The sequence below is a fragment of the Triturus cristatus genome, chromosome 9 (genome assembly GCF_964204655.1).
Source record: "Triturus cristatus chromosome 9, aTriCri1.1, whole genome shotgun sequence".
Classification (NCBI taxonomy): Eukaryota; Metazoa; Chordata; class Amphibia; order Caudata; family Salamandridae; genus Triturus; species Triturus cristatus.
The window spans coordinates 465,044,038-465,061,960 of record NC_140592.1 but is presented as its reverse complement, the minus strand read 5'-3'; the positions used below and the strand labels follow the sequence as shown (position 1 = coordinate 465,061,960).

At 45.6% G+C, this 17,923-nt stretch overlaps 1 protein-coding gene across 3 annotated transcripts in view; it reads right to left on the bottom strand.

Annotated features, from left to right (window-relative positions):
- The window catches only part of LOC146798149 (estrogen-related receptor gamma-like), a 185,873-nt gene that overhangs the window by 46,846 nt on the left and 121,104 nt on the right, over nt 1-17,923 (bottom strand). For 2 of the 3 annotated variants that reach the window (XM_085627939.1, XM_085627936.1), the window contains exon 3: nt 13,387-13,509. In XM_085627939.1, coding sequence (XP_085484065.1) covers nt 13,387-13,509 — 123 coding nt within the window. The remainder of the gene's footprint in view (nt 1-13,386; nt 13,510-17,923) is intronic. The other variant, XM_085627937.1, reaches the window with a different exon arrangement.

Below are 17,923 nucleotides of genomic sequence, written 5' to 3'. Positions count from 1 at the left end.
GACGGTTGACCTCGAATCTGGGGAACAGGGTTTGAGTCTCCGCAATGACGCTGAACATCCTGTGATTCTTGGCAAATCACCTAATCTCCCCGTGCCTAAAAACAAAAGAGTGTGTCCTTGTGAGAAGTTGGCCTGGCATATGCTGGTCACTAGTTATAGTGGCCACCTTGCACCAGTCCAATTCGACTCTTATGGTAGATAGGTTTAAGACAACCTTTTAAAGAAAGCTATCCTAGTGGTAGCTGTGGAGAGCAGCCTTCAGGCTAAATCTCAGAGGAATGTAAAGCAGCTTGTTTTACCTTATAATCTCTTGACTTACCAAATGAAAGGACCCCACACAGGTATATATATCAAATATATATGTATTTATTTCTAGACACATTCTACTAATCTCTTTATGAGATTAGAAGTCAGAAACATATGCAAATATCAACGTTTCACAATAAGTTAAGCACAAATATGGCTGGGGCCCTAGTGGCGTACCAGACCATATACTAAAAAAGAGGTTTAGGAATGTCGACTTGCAAGGGGACAAGGCCTAGGGCCTGTAGAATCACTGGGGCCTCATTAATCCACCCAAGGCAGGTAAGTAAAGGACCCACGGCAGACGCGTGCAGTGTGAGTACACAGCCGCGGGTTCCCTATTGATTTCAATGGAGGAAGTCGCAGTTGGAATTTTAAAGTTTTAGGGGACTTCTAGAGAGTCTACAAGCAAGCCACTTACAAGGTAAGTAGTTCGAGGGCCAACACCCACAGGAGCACCGGAGTGCATGAGTTACCTCACCCAGGGAAGCCGGGTGCATAGGTGTCTTTTGGTGTCGGGTCGCATTGTCGTTTTCAATGGAAGCCGAAGAAGTTTTGCTGCTTGTGAAGACAGGAGAAGTGTCCGGTGGAATCCAAGGCTGGATTCAAGATGAAGAAGACCTGAAAGCAAAAGGGACAGTGTTCACAGTCACTTACCAGTGACCCGGGGCCAGGAAGATGGATGCCCACGGAAGTCGGGTGATTTCAGGTGATCAAGGGTGTTTTGACTCTTCAGCCACGAGGTCCAGGAGGCATCATCGATGACTAGGAGCTGGACTCGGAGTGTCCCACGAAGTCTGCAGCTTACTGAGGTATCGGCACCCGGATTGGAGCCAACAAGCCTTGGCAACAGCAAGTCTTGTGGAATGTGAAGAAAGTCAGCGGTGCAGGCCAGCAAGGTCTGAGGGACTCACCCAGCGAGGGTAAGTCAGGGTAAGGCAGGAGCAACCAGGGTAGCCCTTTGGTTCAATGAGAAAGTCTTCAGGGGACCCACAAGCCAAATGGCAAGGGATCGCAAAGACGCCTCTTGAGGATTTGCTTAACAGGAGCCCACGGTCACTCGGGACAAGGTTGGCCTCTGATTTTCAAAGGAAATCCTGCTGGAGGCTTGGACCACACGTGGTCCAATGCAGACGTTCGTAGAATGTCGTGAAGGGGTTGCACTCCACAATAGTGCATGGTACCCGAGTATTGCTGTTCCTCATCACTCGTGGGGTCCACTTGCATCAGCTCTGCTGGGGACTCACAATGGCTGTCGAGAAGTCAGGAAATCCACTTTTGGGGCTGCAGGGACTTCGGACTACAGTGGGAGCAGGAAAGTTTGCGACTGTTGATTCAAGTTTTTGGTGCCTGCCAAGCAGGGGAGTCACTCCTTGACTCCAAGGGAGATTCTTCAGTCTTCCAAAGGTAGTGGAACGTCGAAGGTCCAGGATTCTTTTTGTAGAGCATTGTCCAGGGATATCTAGTTTGCAATGGCAAGGGTTCCCTATCTTATACTAAAGGAAAGGGAGGGACTAGCTCTATGACCACTCCTCTGGGAGGGTCAGGGGAGTGGGTGGTTACACCCACTTCCCTTTGTCCAGTTTCTCGCCAGAGCAGGGGCAGGTAGCCCCTGAACCAGTTTGAGCTGGCATATGCACAGAGGAGCCTACTGCTCCCCCAGTGCAGGACTTCAAAGCACTCTAGAAGTGCACCCACCCAGCCCCAATACACTACATCCTGTCTGGAAGGTGTTGACACCTCCCTGTGACAGGATGCCTATTGTTGGGCCTCCTCCACTGCGAGTTTCAGTCAGCAGCAGGAGGGCAGCCCAGTGTCTGTGCTGGTGGCATCCATTTTGTGATGCCAGGGCTCTTTCAGGATTCTACTGTGTTTCCTCAGTAGGTACATGTCTAACCCTCTAGAAGGGTGGGATCATACTCCCACACCAGCTACTGGTGTGGGGGTATGATTCCAAGGCGTTTGACACCAAACACGACATGTTTTGATGCAGCCATCCCAAAGTTAGCATTTACCGCTAGGTTATAATGCACTTAAGAGTATATGGTTTAACCACATCCACAAACAGCCACAGAGAATAGACTCTGCCAGCTGCAGAGGGGCCCTGCTCATGCAGAGGCACCCCCTCACATTGTAAACCAAGCACCCTGCCCTCAGGATTGATAGGGCCTGCCTTAGGGGTGACTGATAGGTTTATATGTGTGTGTAAGGTGAGATATAGGGAACCTATAGGGAAGTGCTAACACTACCTCACCCAGGCTGCAGTAGCAGGCCTGTTGGTGTCAGATTTAGTCTGCTTCCCAGGGGTGGCATAATACATGCTTAAGCCCCTGGTAGGCCTGTGAAGTACATATGCCCTTGGTACCATATACTAGGGGCTCATAAGGTACCACAGTATCCAATCATTAGTGCATCTAATATGCACACCAGTCATTTAAGGGAGTAAGCAGATAGGCTGGGGTCCTGGATAGCAGGATCCCAGACAGACTAGTCAAAAACCATTCAAACACCAGGAAAAAAGTGGGGGCAACCATGCAGTCAGATTCCACCTTCCTACAGTCCTCATGTAATGCAACTGGTGCTATGTAAAGCGCCCTGAGACCCGATTTGGGTCAAGTTCGCGCTATATAAAACTCTGTAAAATAAAAAAATTAATACAACATTTGAAAAAGTATAGTGCAGGGGGCCAAAGTGTTTCTGAGCAACCCACCGTAGATACTGCCAAATGCCAGTGTTACCATATACCGAGGGTGCCTCCATTGCGATTTCAAGGACTAGGAACTGCAACCAGCCCTGGCAGGTTGCTGCTCGAACAGCCCTGGGAGTGAGGGGGTAGGGGGATAGCAAGAAGCACTGGTACCACTTTTCTTATAGGGGGCGATATTGCAAAACCGGCCCCTTTAAAAAAAGCGTCCCTGCTGCCACAAAACCGCCCCCCTCCCCTTCGGCCTACCGGGAAAAGACCAGTGTCCGCTATGGCCAATCCGGCCCTGCTCATGCCTCTTTCTTCCACCGTAGATGTACTGTCTTTTTATCTCACTCTTACTGCTTTTTTCCATCACTGCTTTCTCTTTCGGTCTCTTTTTCAACACCTTTCCCTTCTTATTTCTGCCTTTATCTTGCTGCGATGATGAAAAATACATCTCGCTCACCAAAAATAAGTGCTGGAGCCCACCACCTGCAACCACCGGCCCCGGCACAAATTAAGCACTGTAAATCTGTGGAAATACCATGAAGAGAAGGTTGGTCCCTCCGTATAGATGCCAGTCCAGGCAGAGTGAATCGCGCCAGAAATATCCTCCCACCCCCTGGTTGGCACTGACTTGTCAGGGATACTTCACAATCCTTCCCCATCCTTCTTCTCATGACTTGAACTGAATTCAAGAAACTTGCATTTTCGTCTCTCAAGCTGCCCTGGTTGTGGGAAGATTGTGCTACAGGCCGACCCCTGAGCTCTTTTCTTCAGTTTAATGAACTAATGTAATTAAGCAAATACACCCAAGGGGGCTCCACTGCGCAGCGTTAAGAGCTCGTGTGGAAAGTCCCTTTTCTCGTCTGAGAATTTTTTTTGCATTTGCATTTTAATTTGAAGCGGGTACTTAATTAGGGATACAGAGAGACCACTCTGTGCAATGATAAGATCATTTCGGTGGTATAAATTGCGAGTGACTACTAAACTGGCTGAACAACAGTTTTAAAATGATTAACTCATTCAGCAAATATCTGCTAGTGATTGAACTAGAGGAAATACACAGCAGGGCTTGTGTAAAGCACTCTAAAACCTTCGTGTCGAGATAGCGCTATATAAAACTGCAAAAAAACAAAAAAGAGGGTTGTTTGCAACCACCTGGTATCTAAGGGCAAGATGCACGAACACTAGTAAGAGTGATTATCGAATAGCGATTTTTTTTATAAATCTCTATTTGGTAATTGCTGTTACTAATGTATAAAGGGGTTATCTAGCTCTGATTTCCAAAATAGCGATTCCTAGTGGGTCGCAAATAGACCTACCTCATGAATATTAATGAGGTAGGTCGCAATTCGTGACTCACTAGGATTCGCTGGCATCGCAGGTATGGTGGCCTGCTGGGGTCAGCAGATCACCATGTCTGTGATTGCTTTTAAATGAAGCAATATTCTTTTTTTTTAAGTGCAGTACGTTTTCCATAATGAAAATGGGATGTGGCTAAAAATAAATATGAAATGTTTAATTTTTATTTTTTAAGAGTAGGCAGTGGTCGTGGGACCACTGCCTAGTCTTAAAAATATTTTTTTAACCAATCTCAATGGGAAGTGATCGCCTCGGGCCCCTTTCCATTTGTGAATGGGTTAACACCCACTTTCAGTTGGTGGTAAAGTCCGAATGTTTTCTGACCTCATTTCGGTCGCAAAACATTGGTAGATACCATTCATATGCCTTATTTGGAAGAGTTGCCCTGAACATCCCTCTTCCAAATAGGGATTGTATTAGTGTTCGCAACCCCAAACTGCTATTCGGTTACAAGTTGCAGAATCGCAATTTAGAGTTTGTACATCACAAAAAAAATGTTTGCGGTCGCAAAGAATTGGGCCGTTAGCGACAGCAAAAAGGCTATGTTCATCTAGCTCTCAGTGCTTTAGAACTTGACGCTTCCTTCTGCAGGTATCAGAGCAGGAAATGCTACACACTGTTAAAATCTATCCAGTCCTATCATAGGAGGGAGGGAATAAAGTTTGTTATGTGTTGTGTTTGCAATCTGGATTCATGATTGCAACATGATACTCCCTGTTGATCATTCTGTTATTTTTATTGAATTGTTTTGATGTTTTTTTTTTAGGCTGTATTTTTTCTTTATTTATTGCTAGCATTTATTGATGAATTAATTTTTGTTAATTTGCTTTCATAAAACGCTCCTTCAACATTGGGTCCTCTGAGTTGTCTAAATAAATAAATACAAAATAAACTAGCTCATGTGACCTTGAGAAGGGTACCTGTGTTCAGGGCCAGACTGGGAACTGAAAGCAGCCCTGGCAAATCATGTCAGACCAGCCCCCGCACGGTGCGTAGTGAGTGAGCTCAGCGAGTGAGCATGACCACTGGTAGCGGGGGTTTGGGGAGGGGGTCCTCCCCCCAAGAAAACTTTGGAAAAAGAGACAAATTATGCATTTTACAACACATTTTTCATCACATATTTAATTGCATTACCTTTCAAAGCACAGTAAATAGTAAATGATGACCTTAAAGAGCATCAGGTTACCCAGTCATATGTACCCATAGACATTCTTACAGAGAGCTCCAAAAATAGACACAAGAGTAGTGAATCAGAGAACACAAAGTATAAGTCATACCACTGATAGCAGTCCTGCGGCGCTGTGCAGCCACTTTTAAAAATTAAATGGAAAAAAAAAATACAAGCTCAGGAACCGTTCTCAGTTTCTTCAGTGATGGAGCATTTATCTTTATCCTGGTCTGCTATGCTTCATCAATGTGATATATATATATCTGTATGTGCATGCACACAGGCTAATACAGACTCATCAGCATGGCTCCTGTAACAGTCTAACCTGTTTATTTGAACAAGCACCATGAAGGGTGAAGAGGGCAGAAGGATATTAATGCAGGGGTGAAGCCTGGACTGGAGATGGCACTGAGGTTCAAAGAGTGTGCCAGGCGCGCGTGGATATGGCGGAGGACACCCCCCTACTGAGGTCCAAAATGAGATTAAGCACCAAGGTAGTAGGGCCAATGTGGTGCCTTACCTGGGTAACATAGGAGCGTGCAGGAGTGTTTACTCACATGAAGTGGTAGTTACCTAACATAAGTACAAAGCGGATGTGTAGTGAGACTGCTGTGCCTATATCTAGCTGTGTTGGAGATGGACGCTGTAGTGTCGCCCACTGTGGTTCAAGTGCTGTGTCGTGGACAGCTGCCAAAAGAGGACTGCCCTTGCTTGTAAAGAGAGTGGAAAGTGCAAGTGGCGCTTTTTTGTATGTCAGGAAGGATAGATCGGTGAGGTAATGTGCAGATCACAAGTTAGATTCCTAGCTAGGCTGACTCAGTCTTTAATCTTCCTAACCTGTTAGTGCTGTGAAAAGGCTGGGGGGGGTGATTTAAGAAACAAATTAGAAAGGTGATAGGTGGTCTCAGACATGACTTGCCTCACAAGCTCAGTTGTGGGGACAACTTCTTATGTTCCATCGTTAGAATTTGAGCCAAAGCAAGAAAAAGGGGGAAGGAGGAAAGAAGCATAAAGAGGAAGCTAGGAAACATTGGCAGAGGGAGAAAACTGTGATGGAAAAGAACCTTTGAGAGTTAGCTAAAGAGACAGGAAGTGTAGGTGGCAAAAGAAAGATTCATTAGGTGAAATCAAGACTAAGTTGCCCGTGGTATTTAGCAACCATGGCATTGAACAGCGGGAAACTCAAAGTTTTTTGAGCCCTGCATTTATTACAAATTATGTGACTGTTGGCTCATTTATCAAAATATAACAGTGCAGTATCAAATCCCAGTCCATTGCACAGTATATAACATAGATTCATGGCTAGGCAGCAGATGACTCCACAATCGTAATGACACTAGTCGTAAAATTTGTTGTGACTCAGGCCCTGTGTGCTTAGTGTGAGACAGCATAAAATATTTGTAAACTCCTTGCTTTTATTTTCACATTACAGGCAAGTTTTAATGAAATGCTTTCATCACTGTCAGGAATAAAGTTAAAAGTCGTTTTAACCAAAACCAACACTCCCCAATGCTGACAAAAATCAATTGTAGTGGTGACACCTCCAAGGTGCTAAAATGGAGGTTAAATACCCTGTTGAGTTGTTGTCCTGGAGAGATGTGAAGCCCGCCCCTCCTGGTACTGTGTCGGTAGTGAGGTGTGCATGCCCATTTGATGAATAATGTTGAGCTTAAAATGTTAAATGAATGGCTGTTCCATTAGCAGCAGAACTAAATCTCTGGGGATCATCGCAGACAGATATCTGCCCCTTCAAGAGCACATTAACTACACATCAAAACTTGCTCTATATCAACTCAGACTGCTGAAAAGATACAAACCTGTCATTCCTCCACCAGACTTCAAAAATGCAATCAAGGCTATGGTCTTATCTAGACTTGACTATGGCAATGCTCCCTTGACCGTTGCCGCAAAATCACACCTAACACCAAATCCTAAATTTGGCAGCTAGGCTAGTATCCGGAGCAAAGTGATTCATACACATTACACCTGTTCTCATCACTCTCAAGTGGCTCGCAATAGAAGCAAGGTGCTTCCCTCTAGGTAGACTGTACTACTCAAAGCCATGCACTTCGGCACCTCAAAATACCTGGCCACAAAACTCACTGTCAAGAGGCAACCACATCCTACTCAGTGGTGATTGGCTACTCCTGGAAGCTCATAGAATGAAGAAACAAAAAACCTCCTTCTCGGGTAGTACACCTAAAATTGGGATCTAATTACCACCAGCTGTCTTGGAGAGGAAAGTTAAATCTCTTCTCACTAAGTAATTCCTGACAAACGAATCGATCGCCCTCATCTTCCATCGGACTGAATGTGGTATGGAATTCTCCGTTCTTGTGTTTGGTAAAATTGTCCTGTGTAACCTCACTAGTGATTCCTAGCTTGTCCTTGCACTGGCAGAATATGCCATGTATATCTAGTTATAATGATGTGTACCCTTGTTGCTCTGTAAACACACAGCCTTGTCCTTCAGCTTTGTAGTTATCGTCTTGAACTGATATTTATGTGAAATGTGTACTGTACAAATGCTCTCCTACCCCGGGTCTTCTTCGCGCTTTATAACACCTCTAAATACACAAATAAATATACGATTGAGACTTTTTGTCAGCAAAAGTTTTAAAAATGTGCATTTCTTTAAACAAGTTTTTACTTGAAATTATTTGTTTGACTGCCAGTCACCTTTCCATGAGAAATCAAGTGAAAGGCGTGAGAATGGTAAATTAAAAAATATAGGACCGATCTTAGCATCCTACTTCACAACATACATTTTGTCACTCGATGGCAAATTGCACTGTCCTGGAGTGCCTGCAACTCAAAACTAGGGGTATCTCGAAAATGATGGCATGAAACGACCTACTTTCTGCCCGATGTGTGCTAAGTGCACTTTGGCTCATTGTTGCGCACCTTTCTAAAATGTTGTTATGTAATATAAAGGTACACGAACCGGTGTGTTACACTTACTTAAACGTCTGGAAGCCTCAGGCCTACACAGACTAATGCTGTGCTGTCTGCTGCTTGTTTCTCCGGTGAGTGTGACTCCCTAACTGACTGAGAGGGCGGGGGCGCGTTGCGTACTATGCTGCAGGCGTGCGAACTTGGAGAGGGGGCGCAGATCATTGGTCCGACACGCACATCATGCCCTAAACTCTCTCTGTCATTGGCGAGGACCCATATCCAAAAGCTTAAGCCAACGCTTGGCCCTGTTAACAGAATCAAGTCCAGTCATGTACAGGATATGAGCCCTTTCCGCTATTGCTCATGCATTGCCCAGAATTCAGAGAGCTAGTCATAAGCCAACCTGAGTAGTCTGGTTTTACGAGCTTCCCGAGTGCAGATAGTTGTGTTCTGCTTTCAAGCTTAAGTTAATTCTGTTCCATATTTTAGGACCTTGGACTCATATAGATATATGCCTTCATTTTTAAGTTTCTTAAAGCTTTTTTGTGTCATATGATGTGATGAGGCTGGCTCGAGGGTCCTGAGAAGACTATAGTTGGGGGTCTAGTGTTTGCAGGTACTCCTGACTTTTTTGCCAGCCTGCTAGGTCTACTGTGTACAGAGCTTTGACTTGATTCACTCTTCCACCAGTAATCAACAAAGTGATTTCAATGCGGGCGCTCCATAAATACGCTTTAAAGGATTTAGATATTGCCTGCCAGCATGGTCCTGCTGTTGTTAAAGATATTCAATCACTTTTAGAGTGGTTTTGTGTTTACTATATTAGCATAGTTTAACCTTGTCATTACCACAGATCTCAGAAACTCCACCCTGTTGGTGCATTGGGGTAAAAAGAGTATTTTAAAGAGCAGGGATTTATAAGGTTTTGGGAAGGAGATGTAGCCTAGTGGTTAGGGCAGCTGACCATGGAACATAGGGAGCTAGGTTCGTACCCTCAACATCCTGTGATTCTGGGCAAATCACTTAATCTCCCTGCACCTAAAAAACATTTTAAAAGGTGCAGCGTAGTTAGTTTCTATTGTAAGGTGGTCTAATGCCCTATTTTTTCAAAGTAATAAAAATTGCGAAAAAATCTAGGTGCATTTTCTAACTATTTGCCACAGAGCTTAAAAAGGACATTTCAACATGAAACACGACTTCCAGGTTTTAAGACTTCGTCGCTTTAGTTGGGAGGCTTCCAAGGTTCTAAGGCTATTTGAAGAACGTGTTCCACAAAATATGCAGATCCATTTTTCCCCTTTCAGGCAAGGTAAACTTTCTTGCATCTAATTAAAAAAAAATTTAGGGAAGTTTGAGATTTTAATTTTGGTCAAACTCAACCTGTTGGATGTGAAACTGGGTGTCATCAGGAGAATTTTGACAGTGTGCTGCACATTGTCCAAGAACCCGAGCTAGCGGGCGAATGTACAAAGTTGATTAATATTGGCAACAGTGCCGACCCTTGTGGTACTCCAAGGGACATTGTCCCTATAGATGAAGTATTGATCCTATCCTCTCCAAATTTTCAGGCTGTGGTTACTGAGTATCTAGAGAATCCAGTTAGGGGCTTTCGTAGAGATTCCCGCTCAGTCCTGGTTCATTCGCAGTAGTACTGAGTGAGCGACTGTTTCATATGCGTGAGGCAAATCTAGAAGAATCATAACTGATTGCCGATCTTCATTCAATACATTAAGGATTTCCTCTTTAATAGGAACCGGGTTGGTCTCAGTGCCTCTTGAGACTCTGCGTCCTGATTAATTTACATTTAGAAGTTGCTTTTGTTCCATGTAGCTGTGGAGTTGATCTATGAATTATTTTTGCAAAATATTGCTGTGGAAAGGTAAGTTGGAGATTGACCAAAAGTTAACCAAAATGACCCTTTCTGCCGCTGTTTTCTATTTAGATAAAGTGCATTAATAGCATGAATTAGTGATTTAGGGACTGACCCACTGCTAAATTTGAGCTGGTTGTTGCAGGTGGGGCCCACCAGAACTCATTTTTGGAGACTCACACGTATTTTTCCTCAAAAAACCTTGATCCAGAGGAAGAGAGTGAAAAACATAAAATGCGGAAAAAAAGGAGGAACAGAAAGTTGGAAAAACAGTGACAAAGTGAGAAAGCAAGGATAAAAAAGAACCTGCTAGAGTGAAATCAAGACGCAGGGAGTGGCTTGTGGTGGAGGTGGAAATGTTGAGTGGCGGTGGAAGAGGCATGAAGACTACACTGCCTTGGTATTGGCACCCCAACCTACGATAGTACCAACAGTCGGTTTCTGAACAAACGTTTGGGCTCCTGCGCTTAGCAGATTAGGCATTGGACTGAATCACCTAAAAGCAATGTATTAATCACACAAGTAAGGTCTGAGGTGACATGATACATTGTTTCCTGAAGGAAGCAGTGTATGGTTCAATGCAATCTTCACTGCATCCTTCTGTTCCAGAAGTTAGACTTATGTCAGCAACATTAGTAGAGACAGTAGGGCAATAGATGGGAAGAGGATGGACCGGTATTAATCATAATTAGGGCTCCCGGTTTTATGGTATTTTTTTTTTTAACATTTCCGTCTGTATTTATCCATATTTATTTTTGGGCCCTTTTATCTGTATTTATCCATATTTATTTTGTGTTTTGCGTATAAATGAAGTTGAAAAACTGTAAATTTCCATATTTATTTAACTGATAGACGTGCACTCATACTTTGATGTTGGTCGTGTTGTAGCTATTTGAGCTCTCAAATATTACATAACAATATCTCCACTGGTAAATACTAGCATTATGCCATAAATGTATGTTGACATATGCCGTTATTTAAAGAAATTTCCTCCTGTTTTTTAATTTCCCATGCTGTCCATATGCTCAGCTGCTGACCTATAATTCATCAAAGACACTTAAAAGGAGCACCATTTTCTGTATTTATCCGCATTTAAAAATAAATGCAGACAGAAAACACATTGTTTTCTGTCTGTATTTATCTGTAAAAATCTGTAAAAACGGAAAACAGGGAGCCCTAATCATAATATCTTCTTGGATGTTGGATATTTTGTTTTTGCAGAATGGCATGAGGTCATGGCAGTGTTGCAGCATTGGCAATGAGGGCATTGTTTAGGACGTCCAGGTGTATCATTTCGCAGAAGGTAGAGACGTTCTCTCTGGCCTTGCTGGGAGCCTCCTCAATGCACTGCATGAACTACACGATGGCTAGATACACGAACAACGACATCAGATCAAAACATTTTTAACTATAGAAGGTGGGGGCAAATTTAAAGATGCCCAGAAGCCATTAGGTTTGTACATTAAAAGGAATGGACCCTCTCCCATATTCTGAAATGAGAACCCCAAAGTGTCAGAAAAAGACAGTCATTTTATTAAAGTAAAGCCTCCTCTAATCACTCGATATGAACTCATTTCAATGACTCACAAGTCAAGTGCTTTCCCCATATTTCAGGATGGTGACTTCTTGACATCACTCATTATGCCTATCTTTTTCACTTTTTCTCCATCATTCATAAGGTTTGGTAGCGCAGTCAAACCCCACCATCACGTCATCATGACGGCCTAACAACACCCATAATGGCAACTCTTTTTACAATCCTCACGGTGAAGGCCTTCTGACATTAAGATTCCGGTTTTTATTTTAACCTCTTCTGTGCCCATGACGAGATAGTCTCGTCATGGAGCATGGTTGCGCTGTGCCCATGACGAGACTATCTCGTCATGAACCCCGCCCGCTAATGTAACGGCCGGCACAGGAGGGGGAAAGGGCGGGGCACTGAAGGGGTTAAATCACTCAACGTGACAGCCTATTGACATCACACACTATAAAAACTTCTTTACATCACTCAAGATGACAACTTGTTTACATAACTTAAAACACTGTATCTTCAGAGTACCCAAGGTGACTGACTCTTAGAGTCACTCAAGATGACATCCTCTTTTTATCACTCAAATTATCAGGTTCTTCTGGGCACACTTGATAACTGCTTCTTAACATCACTTAAGTTGACAGCTTCTTTTGATCACTCAAGATGATGCCAGTTTAAGCTTTCTAAAGATTGTCGGTTTTTCATGTCACTCCGGGTGACAGTTTCCGTCTATCACTCAAGGTGACAGCATCTTAACATATCTCAAGATTGCTGCATCTTTACGTCATCCAGGTGGAAACTTTCTTGCATCATTCAAGATGAAGGATTCTTTATATCACTCAACACAATGGCATTTTAACATCTCTCATGATGGTAGCTTCATGCATCACTCGTGGTAAAACCTTCTTCACATCACAAAAATGACAGCTTGCTCAGATCTCTTAAGAACACAGTATCTTCGCAACATTGAACATGATGGACTCAAGCAGGGATCTTTGAAATGACAGCTTCTTCCCAACACTCAGAATGATAGTGTCTTAACATCACTCAAGATGAAAATTCCCTAACATCCCTTGAGGTGGCTGCCAACTGATTCCACGCAAGATGGCAGACTCCTAATGTCCTTGGTATCAGCGTCTACTTCACATAACTTATGATGATGGTCTCTTCATGTTACCTGAGATACCTACTTCCTCGCATCACCTAAGAGACCAGTCCTGTCACCTCACTTGACATGGCGGCCTCTTCACCTCACTCAACATTATAATCTTTTCCCACAATTCAGAATAATTGTCTCTTCACATTACCCAAGATGTTATTCTCCTGCATTACAAATGTCACTCAGAATCACTATCGTTTACTGGCTATGTGTGACAAGTGGCTCTTCCCATTTTTAGCGATGGCTTCCTCTCTCTGTCACTCAAGGATTATATCCTGACAGCATTTATCACAATATTTTATGCCCGATAACCGGGTGGTTGAGGGATCTGAGCCAATAGCAATAAAGTAATTCTGGTTCAGGAATTAAGTACATCCTTTCAAAAATATGAGAACATTGCCTTAATTACCGTTACCTTCTTTCAACATCCCAACTTTGAGGCACTTGCGGAAACGGCAAGCTTGGCATGACTTCCTCCTTCTCTTGGTAATCTCACAGTCGTTCACCACCGGGCAAGTGTACTCGATGCTGCCTGCAGACAAGATAAATAGACAAGGGGGTAACTATGCTATAGAACCAAAATCAAATGCATAAGGTTTAGTGCAATGGACAGAACCGACAATAGGGCTTACCATATTAATATTTTAGGTACTTCTGGAGTGAGGGGATGCAGATCTGTATTGGTATAGCTCACTTTTCTTGGGTGAGGTAAGATGTTTGTTGTTTTGCAACTCTGGTTTTAGGTTGACCAGACATGCTATTGTGACTTTTGATAGATTATGAAGGGGCCTAAAAGATGATGGGAGAGTGCCAGAGGATAAAGGTGAAATGTATGTGGACTAAAGAGAGTTAAGGGTTGAAGATATGGAGAGCCACGGAGGAAAGATTATAGGGGAGGAAAGGGCAGCAGTAGAACGAAGTAATGAGGAGAACTGTTGGCCATTATGAAGAGGGTACAAAGATTCAATACACAAGCCTGGAGAACTGTTGGCCAATATGAAGAGGGTACAAAGATACAATACACAAGCCTAAATCGGTGATAAAAGGGTTTACATCCCCTTGTGCAGGAGTTTAGAACATAGTTTTTTTTTTTTCTTTTTTTTTCAAAACCTTTATTGATCCTGAAACAGTAATACACAGCTCCACGCCTACATCCTGAATTAACAGGCCGGCAGCGACAACATGCAGTGCAAGAATCAAGAAGCACAGTTTGAAAAGCAACAACTACAGTACACAGCATGTCGCCTACAACCCAGTCGGGCCGGCCGCGTAGTAGTGAAGGTTGAGCTGTTGAAGAATGCAGTAGTAAGTAGGGATACCCGCAAGCGGAATTCAAGCGTGAAATACCTGAGGTTTCATTCAACTTTAATAACAAACCCAAAACAAGTGCATTGTGAACTGTTCCCTCCCAGAAGCTGCCCTCCATACGCAGTATGAGGTGTTCAAAGGTAGTGAAGCGTGGTGCTGTGAGGGCATTGCCGTCCATCATGGAATGCAGTCGATAAGCAGCATCGCGACGCTCTACGCCCCACAGACCTATCTAATGCTCTGGGAGGAAGTGGTAATGACCCAAGTGAGAAACGCGTCATGAATCATCTGCCTGTAGTGCCGTGTATGTGATGCCATCCCGGGGTGGACTACGCTGTGTTCCAGTCCCAGGGGGGGGCGGAAGGTCCGCCACTCCACTAACCTGTGTCAGCGGACGCTCCACGGGACATATGTTGCCCTGACATTCGTACTAGGGACGCAAGCCCTTGTGCATGGGAAGCAAGAGGTGTGAGGAAGGGGAGGGGATCAGGCAACGTCAGTTGTCAGTGGAGGGGGCGCTGGAGCTAGCGTGGAAGGCCGGCCGCACATCACCCCGTCACTTGGCGCGTCAGCAGAGGATGCGTCTGGAACCTGTGAACGAAGGAGGTACGCAGCCAGGGGGCCCCAGAGGTCCCTAGGGCGCGACTTGTGCGGTAAAAGGTCTGCATAACTATGCTGCTGCTCCTGCCAAGTTGTCATCGTGTCCAGCCAGGTTTTGAATTTGGGCGCTCGCCCCCGTCCCCACCGGCACGCGACGTGTCGCTTAGCCAGCAGTAATCCCAAAGCGAAAAATTTCCGGTGTGTTTTGACAGCGGGGTCGGAGTGACCCAGCAGCGCTATCTGAGGACAGGGCTCAATGTTTACCCCGATCATGTCAGAAATGGCAGCAAACACCGCTACCCAATAGGCGGCCACGGCCTGGCACGCCCATGCTAAGTGCATGAAGCCTGCTCCTGGCCTTCTGCACCGTAGGCAGCGATCATTGTCACGGAGTCCGAGACGGTGCAGTTTGGCGGGGGTAAAGTAGAGGCGATGTAGAAATTTAAAGTGAACTAGCCTAAGGCGAGCATTGCCTGTCACCGCATTGGTATGAGAGCAACTTTCTTCCCACTGATCATCCGACAGTGGCTCCCCCAGATCTGTGTCCCAGCTGGCGCGTGCACGAAGATGGGGGGGGAGACGGAGCCACCTGCGCGTGTCTATACAACATGGAGACCACGTGTGACGGCGTTCCCTTCTGCAACAGAGCATGTAGCGGCGCCACGGTGTCCGGTTCCCCCGGAAAGTCAGGCGTGACAGCCCTGATATTTTGCCGAAGCCGAACGTATATGAAGGTATCCATAACCGAGGGAGAGTTGTCCCCAAAAAAGTGCGTCGCCGTACGAAAACTCCCCTGGTGGTATAAATCCCCCCAAGTGTGAATCGCGAGTTTTGTGAGCAGCCCACGGCCAATCTCCTCACGAGTGACGCTCAATCTGGGATCATTCGCCAGAGCCATGCGGGGTGAGTATAGGAATTTCACGTCCATATATCCTGCCAATCGTTTCCAGGCATTGACCGTGCAGTCGACCGTGGTGGGGTCTCTACGCTCTGTGCGTGCTGTCGTGTATAAACACCCGGAGGGTTGCTCTGGCCTCATATACCCGTCCTCTACTGCCAGGTGCGCCATAAAGGGAGGGGGGTGGAACCAGTAGGCCGCGAAGTGGCCCTGTGCACAGTCATAATATCGCCGAAAGTTGGGGACATCAAACCCCCCTTGGTGATAAGGCAACATGAGGGTCCGCAGGCTAAGTCTGGCCTGCTTCCCACCCCAGATAAGTCTCGACAACTGGGAGTCGAGAGTACGAAAGAAACATGCGCCAGGGCTATACGGTATGTTGGTGAAGAGGTACAACAGTTTGGGAAGAATCACCATCTTTATCAGCGAGATCCGACCTGTATTTGACAGCGGGAGGCGTATCCACCGAGTAATGTTGTCCGTGAGTTTGTCAATGACAGTCCCGTAGTTGCCTCTAATCAGGGCCTCCCGATTTCTAGCCACCTGAATGCCCAGGTATTTTATCTCGGCCGATTCCCACACCAGGGGGTAATCTAGAGGAAACTGCGTGGTGCTCTCAGTCAAGGGGAACAGAGCCGACTTTGCCCAGTTGATTTGTATCCCCGAGATGGCTCCGAATTTGGTGACTTCACGCAGCAGAGGGTTCAGGTGTTCCCGCGGCTTATGCACATATAGAGTCATGTCGTCTGCATATAGGGCAATGAGTAGTTGGCGCTCTGGATAAATGAGAGCTCGGTGTTTGTGATGTTGCCGAAGCTTGGCCGCTAGGGGCTCTATGGCGATTGCGAACAGAACCGGGGAGAGAGGGCACCCCTGTCGGGTACCCCTATGGATCGCGAAGGGGGGGGAGCGGGCGCCGTTGAGCAGGACCGTAGCTCGAGGTTGGCAGTACAACAGCCGTATCCAATCTAGGAAATTGAATGGCATGCCCATCCGCTCCAACAAGGCAAGAAGGTAATCCCACTCTAAGGAGTCGAACGCCTTGGTGGCGTCAAGAAAAACCGCAGCAGCCTCACTCGTAGGGTCAATATCCTGCATCACAGCCTGTAGCGTGCGCAGGTTGTGGGAAGTCGCACGGTTGGGAACGAACCCGGCCTGGTCCGGGAGGACGAGGCGCTCCATCAGGAGGTTAAGACGCGTTGCTAGGACCTTCGCCAAAATCTTAACGTCCGTGTTTAATAGCGAAAGGGGCCTGTACGAGTCGCAGTGTTCCGGTGACTTACCAGGTTTCAACAGTGACGTTATGAGTGCCTCCCGCATCGTGGCCGGCAGGGCGCCCCCCTCCAGCGCAGAGTAGTACACCTGCTTTAGAATGGGGGCCAGCACATGCTTGAAGGCCTTGTAAAAGTCAACCGGCAGCCCGTCCGATCCCGGCGCCTTGCCCGACTTCATGGCCATTATGGCGTCTGTTATTTCATCTAGTTCTAGTTCGTGATGAAGGAACTTCTGCTGGGAGGGGCCCAGCCACGCAAGCGCAGTGTCGTCAAGGTACTCATGCAGTACGAGCGGAGTTTAGAACATAGATGAGTGGGACGAAGGTGAGGCAGAAAAGGCTCCTTGGTTGCTCACAAATAAGAAGAGAGAAATTGGGGCAGAAGAGAAAACAAAGAAGACTGCACATGGGGAAAAATAATACAAAGTGTAGGATAAAGCTTGGCCGGCTTGGTTTCACATTTATTGTCCAAAAGAAGTGAATATCAAAAGAGGTTTAGCCACTATTGAGGCTCAACTGGAGAGCTTTCAAGTGTCAAGTGATATGGCCATGTGGGGCAGACAATGGAGACAGAGCGGAAGTTAAAGGCAAAAGACTGAACGATTGTGGGGTAAGAAGAAGAAAGTGGGAGAGTTGAAAAGAGAGGCATAAGAAAAAAGAAGAAGCCAGAAACATGGACATTACAAAGTTAATGGGGCGCACCTGAAAATAAAGATATTCTAGATGACACATGGAGATATAAGGTGCAAGCGGAGACTAAAAGCAAAAAAACTTGAACTAGCGATAGACTAAATTAGGTGTCTGGAATATAAGCGTATGGTATTGGTAACAGGGGAAGAACCCCAAAGGGAAGGTGAAAAGTTATTT